Consider the following 10,164-nt stretch of genomic DNA (forward strand, 5'->3'; position numbering starts at 1 on the left):
ACGGTCTGGGTAAGTTCTGTTTGATATTTAGGGAATGTTCTCTTAACTCGAATGCCTAAACATAGGTTCTCAGGAGGTTTTTGCTAACTGGACACTCAAACATCTGGGGAACATTGCGGGTAACATTACAAAAACTTTCTCTCCCTAGAATTGTCACCTGCACTAACACCAAAGTGCTCCCTTAATTACTTCTCACAGGTTTTAACTCATGGTAATCTTCAAAGAAAATAGAAACCTGCACACTGCTTTTGCTAGTATCACTTATTTTTTATTCAGGCTTACATGTCGGCCTCTTGGGTTTTGTCAGATCCTTTTTTTTTGTAATCAAAAAGATGCTCATTGCTCATCATCCTATAATGACAGACTAAATCATATAACTGAGTATGTAACTGAGAAGTCTTTGGTTAGCGGTGCACACAAACGTTTCCAATTAATATCTCAATTTGGAAGTTACAGTTACGCAAATCGAAACGGCGGATATTTGTAAGTGGTGAATGACATTCCTCTATCCGAGCTCACCGGGGCTAGTGTGCAGTCTCTTATTAATGTTTAACCAGTCACTTGTTAATGTTTTACAGCTGATGTCAAAGACTTATTGTATCCCTCCCATCAACAGCATCATGCACTACCGGTCCAAAGTCCACAAGGAGTGGGGCTTTTACAGAAACTCAGATAGACAATACAAACACACACTGGCGGAACACATTCAGTGTAGCTGGGAAGATTTGAAAGAAGCAGAATAACACAAAAACAATGACCTTCTCTTATTTATTAGAGAATATTGTGACAATGAGGGCATACTAAACAGACAAATAACTGTAGTCTGGAGGCTTCGTAGGTTATTTCTCAGGTACCCTATTCTGACTATGGTTTGGTGTTTATCACCAAAGGAAACCATGCCAACCTCTAGTGTTAATCATAACACCATAATCGATTTGACATAAATGACGCCATTCAAAGTCCCATTGCTGCGTTGGGTGAAGAATAGGTGTCCAATTATAGGCTTTGCTTTACTATGACTCACAGTACACTATTACTCCCACACAAAACCACTCCTCCCACCTCGTATTTATTCCATTCCCCCCCGTATATCACCAAGTAGAGAGAAAAAAAGGTGAGTGGACAAGACGATTGTTTTCACCAGAAAAGACCCTTTGTGTAATTCTAAGAGTTTGTTTTACGACTTTATACCTACCCTGTTTTTCTTTTGGAATGTTCAAGGCTCTCAAACCTATTGGCTGCACAGTTCTTAGACAAGGCAAACAGTAAGTGACAGATAGGATGTGTACAGGTAAATGCTCCCGGTGTATCGGGGTGGCGCTATACCCACTGGCAGTCATCTCCATCATCTGTAACATCATACTGTTCTTCCCGGGCTGGGAGACCAGTTACGCCAAAGATGGATACATTACAGAAGAGGTGAAGTACATGGGTGGACTGGTTGGAGGGGGACTAATGGTAAGTTCTTTCTTCTTAAAAAATGAATGGTGTTTAATTGAATTATGCAGTATTTTTTTTTAAAGTGCAAGCCATTGGGAAATCCCCCGTAACCATTCATTTGAGAATGTCAGAGAAGTTTCATATGGACTTTGTTTTGTGTATTGATGAACCCCTAGTTAGGTTCCACGTGATTCACAAGTATATGTATAATAGGGAGTCGCCCATGAGTTGACACAATTTAGTTATCCAAGGGAGCCAGTGATTCAAATATGGTTTGCGTGTTTTTTTACTCGTTTTTAGATTTTGACATGGTTAGGGACAAACTACAGTGTGATATGTAAGTCATCTGGTGAATCATGCTGCTTTATTTGCCAAGCCCTTATCAAAGTGCACATTTGCTGGATCTTCCTACTACTGCCTCATTCAAGAACAAGAGCAACAAAATAATTCACACACAAAAATAAAAACATTCAACCATTCTAACATTCAACCAGAGTCGTTATTGTCAAATGTCGATTTAAAAAAAAAATATTTTGCCTTTATTTAAGATAAAAGTCATTGAGGTTACATGCATGGTATTGATTTCCTTGCCCATTCCCTTTCCAGGTGTTGGTCCCAGCATTGTACATCCATGTTACTGGACAGCAGGGATGCTGTGCCAACCGCTGCGGGGTAAGTCCTCTTTACAGACAAGAAAACACTGGAGAAGTCTATAAGAATGATAACTGTTGAACTCTAAAAGACTAGAAAACTCTAAAAAGAAGAGCAGGGAATTGAAAGATAACTTTCAAAAGAATTACAAAAGGGTCAGAGATGCAGAGATACAGATAGACAGATACAGAGAGAGTAAGGTAGATACAGAGACAGAGCAAGAGAGAAAGAAAGGAAGAAAGGAATCGTAAGTGATAGAATGCAAAGAAAACAGGAAATACTAAATAAGATAGTCATCAATTTGTTATTGTAATTCTGTGTTTTTTAATTATAACTTTATTTAAGAACCTGTAATAATGCTGAAAGACCAATAAATTAAAACTAAACTAATCTTGTTTCCACAGATGTTCCTCTCCATTGCCTTTGCTGCGGTCGGGGTTGCTGGCGCCCTCTACAGTTTCATAGTGGCAATGCTTGGCCTGATTAATGGGCCCTACTGTAGAGTGCTGCTGATCTGGACGACTCCCTTCAAAGACAAGTTAGTGACTTCATAGATCACAAACACACACTCATGCACTTACACACACACACACCACCACTAATATGCTTAGAATTAATTTCAACCCTCTCCCGCTTTCCCCATCAGAGAGAACAGTTACCTGAACAACCGTGATCTGTGGGGCTTGTGCACAGCGCCTAAAGACGTGGTGGAGTTTAACATTGGGCTGTTTGCCATCCTGCTGCTGACAAGCTCTCTGCAGCTGGTGCTCTGTTGCAGCCAGATGATCAACGGGCTCTTTGGATGCCTCTGTGGAACCTGCACCAGCAAAGGGGTATGGAAGGGGAGGGGCCCTTACACCTGTTTGTGAGACAGTTGTCATTGGATTTAATAGAAATATTTTCTTCAATTAAGTACATTTTTAAATGTAATGTAATTGATGTGATGTAAATCCTTAAAATGTATCAGCTATAGCCTAAACTGCTGAAAAGTTAATCGCTATAGGAAAAGGAGACCAATCAACTCTTATAGTATTGTCTTCTAGAGAGCTGAATAGTCCTTCACTGTGGGGAAAGTTTCCTGATTAAATGTGTCTCCCTGTGGGGAAAGTTTCCTTATTAAATGTGTCTCCCTGTGGGGAAAGTTTCCTTATTAAATGTGTCTCCCTGTTATTCTTGTCCCAAGCAGGTTATTTAATGGAAGGAAGAATCGTATTCTACTCTCCATCCATGATGGATTGACTGGCGCCTCTAAGTGGACCAAGAGAGACATCGGCTTCAATATGTTTGCAATGTGATGCACAACATTCTCCCTTATTTTAATGTTTGCAATGTGATATGCCTTCTAAATTGACATTTTAGCCATTTAGCAGACACTCTTCTTCAGAGTGACTTACAGTTAGTGAATTCAACTAAGGCAGGTAAGACAACCGCATATCAAACGTATACCAAATTAGCATTTGTCAGTATAGTTAGATGCAAAAGTATAGTGTGTTTAACAGAAAGTAACGCTTTGTCCGATACATGGATTGGTGTCATTTCAGAATTTTTCAGTAAACTCTTCAGTGACATGCAATTGCTATTCAGTGGTGCAGCATATAATATACAATATAAATTATTTGGGTTCATTATATACATGCATTGTATACATTTTCTGAAATAAAATGAAATCTTTTTTATTCTTTAATTCTATTTGTGCTCTCTTCTCCATTGTATTGATACATAGACACTTTCTGTTGAAAATAAGAGACAAATGTATGATTTCTACTAATTGAGTCCATTACTAAGTAATGGTTAATGATCGTCTATTCTCCATTACAAGAGACATGAATTAATGCGTTATACGGTGCCTGCAGAGTATTCACACCCCTTTGTCCAAACGTTGTGTTACAAAGTGGGATTAAAATTGATTTAATTATCATTTTTAGTCCAAGTGGAATACAAATTCTAACATTTGTAAAACATGAATGAAAAATAAAACACTAATATATGTTGATTAGATAAGTATTTAACCCACTGAGTCAATACATGTCAGAATCACCTTTTGCAGCAATTGCATCTGGGAAAGTCTCTAAGAGCTTTGCACACCTGAATTGTACAATATCTACACATTATTATTTCAAAATGATTCTAGATCTGTTAAGTTGGTTGTTGATCCCCAGCTAACAATGACCTGTCGATCCGCCAGTATTTTTTGGGTGGCACGCCGTTAGCGGCTTGCCGCGGTCGGGCCCCCGGTGGCAGATCATTGGCATGCCGAAAGTCGGCAATCCAGACACTCAACTAGTGATCCAGACACTCAACTAGTCTAAAGAAGGTCAGCTTTATTGCTTCTTTAATCATGACAACAGTTTTCAGCTGTGCTAACATAATTGCAAATGTTTTTTTTTAATGATCAATTAGCCTTTTAAAATGATAAACTTGGACACAACATGCCATTGGAACACAGGAGTGATGGTTGCTGATAATGGGCCTCTGTACATCTATGTAGTAATTCCATTTAAAAAATCTGCCGTTTCCAGCTACAATAGTCATTTACAACATTAACAATGTCTACACTGTATTTCTGATCAATTTGATGGTATTTTAATGGACAAATATTTAGCTTTTCTTTCAAAAACAAGGACATTTCTAAGTGACCCCAAACTTTTGAACAGTAGTGTACAGTTGTAGTCGGAAGTTTACATACACCTTAACCAAATGGTCCGGCGGTTGGCTGCGGCTACTCTGGACGCGTGCCAGGCCCTTCTCGCGATCTCACCAATGTAACAGTTTAACTTTAGACCGTCCCCTCGCCCTGACACGGGCGCGAACCAGGGACCCTCTGCACACATCAACAACAGTCACACACAAAACATCGTTACCCATCGCTCCACAAAAGCCGTGGCCCTTGCAGAGCAAGGGGAACCACTACTTCAAGGTCTCAAAGCGAGTGACGTAACCGATTGAAACGCTATTAGCGCGCACCACCGCTAACTAGCTAGCCATTTCACATCCGTTACACCAGCTACGGCGCTTGCCTGCGATAAGAAAGAACCCCTCTACAAAAGAGGCAACAGAGGTGAACCTGCGAGAGGTGGTTGGAAAATTTCTGAAGGGAGCTGCTGACAGAGAAGAGGGTACTCATTATTTCGTAGTCCAGGACATGATTTTCTGTAATAAATTAGAAAGCCTAAATGTATAGATTTATTTATTTTATTATTATTACTAATTGTATAATACTTACAACAACAACAAAAAATATATAATGCATATTCTTCGTTACCATGTATTCAATGTAGATCTTTTTATTTTGTAATGTGTTTTACAATACATTTGCAACGATTATTGAGAGTGGTGTACATTATTTTGGAATCATTACTGTGTGGAAAGATACTGATAATATGAACGGTGGAGCAACCGTGGACCGCCAACAAATACTTATTATGAACCAGCGGCTCAGTAATGGACCTCTGTCGGAAAAGTGTCGGCTGCCGCTGGTGGTCCGCTGGAAAAACGATGAGCAAGACGCCGGCGAACTGCAGGCTTTGCTACCGGTGGACTGCCGGCCATATTTGCTGGGTCATTTCTGCCAAGTTGGTTGTTGAACATGGCTAGATAGCCATGTTCAAGTCGTGCCATAGATTTCAAGCCAATTTAAGTCAAAATTGTAACTAGGCCACTCTGGAACATTCAATGTTGTCTTGGTAAGCAACTCCAGTGCATATTTGGCCTTGTGTTTTAGGTTATTGTCCTGCTGAAAGGTGAACTGGCCTCCCAGTGTCTGTTGGAAAGTAGACTGAACCAGGTTTTCCTTTAGGACTTTGCCTGTGCTTAGCTCTATTCTGTTTCACAAAAAAACTCCCTAGTCCTTTCCCATGACATGATATAGCCTCCACTATGCTTGAAAATATGAAGAGTGGTACTCCGTGCTGTGTTGTGCTGGATTTGCCCCAAACATTCAGGACATAAAGTACATTTTTGTCATATTTTTTGCAGTTTTACTTTAGTGCCTTATCGCAAACAGGATGCATGTTTTGGAATATTTTTTAGTCTGTACAGGCTTCCTTCTTTTCATTCTGTCAATTAGGTTAGTATTTTCCTATTACAGCCATTAAACTCTAACTGTTAGGGCATTATCACATCTGAAATTCAGTACCCTGGTTTGGTTACCTGGAGCGTTTGTTATAATTCTACAGAATACGTTTTGATTCCACAAAACCTGAAAACAAGAGTTTACATGACATGAGCGAGCTAGCTTTTTTACCACAGGCAAAAAGGTCCACGCGACTCACGCTGCCGCGTCAGAATACATGGTACTCTGGTCCCGGATCTTGGATCCACTACTCACGCAGGTCCAGGATTTGTTTGCACTTCATAGCGCAGATCAGGGAACCAAACGCCCTAAAGCATTAGCCTTATGATGAAATCCCTGAACAGTTTCCTTCCTCTCTGGCAACTGAGATAGGAAGGATGCCTATATCTTTATAGTGGCTGCATGTATTGCTACACCATCCAGTGTAATTAATAACTTCACCATGCTTAAAGGGATATCTAACCCATTGTTCCAAGATGGCGTAGCAGTCGGACGTGTGTTTGTCTTGTCCCGTCTCGTCTTGTCCCGTGTAAATAGTCCTCGTATTTTTTGTATACATTTCGTATATATTTTAATTTCACTTTCCATCTAGGAACTGAATATACATTCCCGCAACCCGCCTCACCCAATGTGGTACGGATCTGCTATTTTTTATACTTTAGAACCGTAACCCCAATCAGAAGCTAGCCAGATAACTAGCTAGTAGTCAGTTAGCCACTGCTGCGGTCTTCACCCTTAACTCGGACACCAGCCAGCTTCAGCTCGGGCCAATACCTGCCAGTCTGCAGGCGCGATATCAACCCAGAGCATATAGGACTGCTTTTTCTCTACCACATCACCGGATTCCTGACGCAAGCTCTGGACAATTACACCGGATCATCGTAGCTAGCTAGCCTCAACCGAGTGGCTACTACTGGCTAACACCTCTGTCCCGAAACAAGCACCAGTTAGCCTTGAGCTAGCCTCGAGCTAGGCCCATCTGCCGGCTAGCCGAAGAGGTCTACCAGCGAATTCTTGGGCTACAATACCTCTTTTGCCAATTGGACTGGACCCTTTATTGCCGACACGGAGCCCCGCCGATCCATCACGACTGGTCTGCCGACGTAATTGTCCGAGGTGGTTTCAACAGGCTTTTCCATTGCGACGTTTCTGAATACCCATCTGCTAATTATTAGCTGTCTTATCGGCTGCTATCTAAATAAGTACACCGGACAATTTTTTTCCTTTTTTTTCTTGGGTCACTATATCTATTTTGCCAATTGGATCGATCCCCTCTACCACACGGAACCCCACTAATCTACCGACGGAAACGAACGAGGTGACAATTTTTTTTTTTTAAATTACAGCAAAAAAAACCAGACCTCCATCCTATGTTATCTTGCTACCGATAGCCAGCTACCCGGCCAGCTGTCTGGATCGCCGTGACCCCAACCAACCTCTACTCACTGGACCCTTATGATCACTCGATTAAGCATGCCTCTCCTTAATGTAAATATGCCTTGTCCATTGCTGTTCTGGTTAGTGTTTATTGGCTTATTTCACTGTAGAGCCTCTAGCCCTGCTCACTATATATCCAACCTCTCAGTTCCACCACCCACATATGCGATGACATCACCTGGTTTCAATGATGTTTCTAGAGACAATATCTCTCTCATCATCACTCATTACCTAGGTTTACCTCCACTGTATTCACATCCTACCATACCTTTGTCTGTACATTATTCCTTGAAGCTATTTTATCGCCCCCAGAAACGTCCTTTTACTCTCTGTTCTAGACGTTCTAAACGACCAATTCTCATAGCTTTTAGCCGTACCCTTATCCTACTCCTCCTCTGTTCCTCTGGTGATGTAGAGGTGAATCCAGGCCCTGCAGTACCTAGCTCCACTCCTATTCCCCAGGCGCTCTCTTTTGATGACTTCTGTAACCGTAATAGCCTTGGTTTCATGCATGTTAACATTAGAAGCCTCCTCCCTAAGTTTGTTTTGTTCACTGCTTTAGCACACTCTGCCAACCCAGATGTTTTAGCCGTGTCTGAATCCTGGCTTAGGAAGACCACCAAAAATTCTGACATTTTCATCCCTAACTACAAGATTTTCAGACAAGATAGAACGGCCAAAGGGGGCGGTGTTGCAATCTACTGCAAGGATTGCCTGCAGAGTTCTGTTTTACTATCCAGGTCTGTTCCCAAACAATTTGAACTTCTACTTTTAAAAATCCACCTCTCTAAAAACTAGTCTCTCACTGTTGCCGCCTGCTATAGACCACCCTCTGCCCCCAGCTGTGCTCTGGACACCATATGTGAACTGATTGCCCCCCATCTATCTTCAGAGCTTGTGCTGCTAGGGGACCTAAATTGGAACATGCTTAACACCCCAGCCATCCTACAATCTAAGCTTGATGCCCTCAATCTCACACAAATTATCAATGAACCTACCAGGTATCACCCCAATTCCGTAAACACGGGTACCCTCATAGACATCATCCTAACCAACTTGCCCTCCAAATACACCTCTGCTGTTTTCAACCAAGATCTCAGCGATCACTGCCTCATTGCCTGTATCCGTAATGGGTCAGCGATCAAACGACCTCCACTCATCACTGTCAAACGCTCCCTGAAACACTTCAGCGAGCAGGCCTTTCTAATCGACCTGGCCGAGGTATCCTGGAAGGATATTGATCTCATCCCGTCAGTAGAGGATGCCTGGATATTTTTTTTAAATGCCTTCCTCACCATCTTGAATAAGCATGCCCCATTCAAGAAATTTAGAACCAGGAACAGATATAGCCCTTGGTTCTCTCCTGACCTGACTGCCCTTAACCAACAGAAAAACATCCTATGGCGTTCTGCATTAGCATCGAACAGCCCCCGTGATATGCAACTTTTCAGGGAAGCTAGAAACCAGTATACACAGGCAGTTAGAAAAGCCAAGGCTAGCTTTTTCAAGCAGAAATTTGCTTCCTGCAACACAAACTCAAAAAAGTTCTGGGACACTGTAAAGTCCATGGAGAATAAGAACACCTCCACCCAGCTTCCAACTGCACTGAAGATAGGAAACACTGTCACCACCGACAAATCCACTATAATTGAGAATTTCAACAAGCATTTTTCTACGGCTGGCCATGCTTTCCACCTGGCTACCCCTACCCCGGTCAACAGCACTGGCCTCCCCTCTGCTACTCGCCCACGCCTTCCCCATTTCTCTTTCTCCCAAATACAGTCAGCTGATGTTCTGAAAGAGCTGCAAAATCTGGACCCTTACAAATCAGCCGGGCTAGATAATCTGGACCCTTTCTTTCTAAAACTATCTGCTGAAATTGTTGCCACCCCTATTACCAGCCTTTTCAACCTCTCTTTCGTGTCGTCTGAGATTCCCAAAGATTGGAAAGCAGCTGCGGTTATCCCCCTCTTCAAAGGGGGGGACACTCTTGACCCAAACAGCTACAGACCTATATCTATCCTACCCTGCCTTTCTAAGGTCTTCGAAAGCCAAGTCAACAAACAGATTACCGACCATCTCGAATCCCACCATACCTTCTCCGCTATGCAATCTGGTTTCAGAGCTGGTCATGGGTGCACCTCAGCCACGCTCAAGGTCATAAACGATATCTTAACCGCTATCGATAGGAAACAGTACTGTGCAGCCATATTCATTGACCTGGCCAAGGCTTTTGACTCTGTCAATCACCACATCCTCATCGGCAGACTCGACAGTCTTGGTTTCTCTAATGATTGCCTCGCCTGGTTCACCAACTACTTCTCTTATCGAGTTCAGTGTGTCAAATCGGAGGGTCTGTTGTCTGGACCTCTGGCAGTCTCTATGGGGGTGCCACAGGGTTCAATTCTTGGACCGACTCTCTTCTCTGTATACATCAATGATGTCGCTCTTGCTGCTGGTGAGTCTCTGATCCACCTCTACGCAGACGACACTATTCTGTATACTTCTGGCCCTTCTTTTGACACTGTGTTAACAACTCTCCAGGCGAGCTTCAATGCCATACA

At 42.3% G+C, this 10,164-nt stretch overlaps 1 protein-coding gene across 2 annotated transcripts; it reads left to right on the plus strand.

Annotated features, from left to right (window-relative positions):
* Nucleotides 1-1,068: 1,068 nt before the first annotated feature.
* Nucleotides 1,069-3,775, plus strand: tm4sf21a (transmembrane 4 L six family member 21a). Of its 2 annotated transcripts, none has more exons than XM_055942896.1 (5): nucleotides 1,069-1,458; nucleotides 2,047-2,112; nucleotides 2,496-2,629; nucleotides 2,738-2,924; nucleotides 3,275-3,775. In XM_055942896.1, the coding sequence occupies exons 1-5, from the start codon at nucleotides 1,282-1,284 to the stop codon at nucleotides 3,284-3,286; spliced, it is 576 nt and encodes a 191-aa protein (XP_055798871.1). In that variant the 5' UTR covers nucleotides 1,069-1,281; the 3' UTR covers nucleotides 3,287-3,775. The 2 variants fall into 2 exon arrangements, with proteins under 2 accessions (XP_055798871.1, XP_055798872.1); XM_055942897.1 differs by having other exon boundaries at nucleotides 1,070-1,458; nucleotides 3,278-3,775.
* Nucleotides 3,776-10,164: the final 6,389 nt, after the last annotated feature.

The sequence above is a fragment of the Salvelinus fontinalis genome, chromosome 13 (assembly GCF_029448725.1).
Source record: "Salvelinus fontinalis isolate EN_2023a chromosome 13, ASM2944872v1, whole genome shotgun sequence".
Lineage (NCBI taxonomy): Eukaryota > Metazoa > Chordata > Actinopteri > Salmoniformes > Salmonidae > Salvelinus > Salvelinus fontinalis.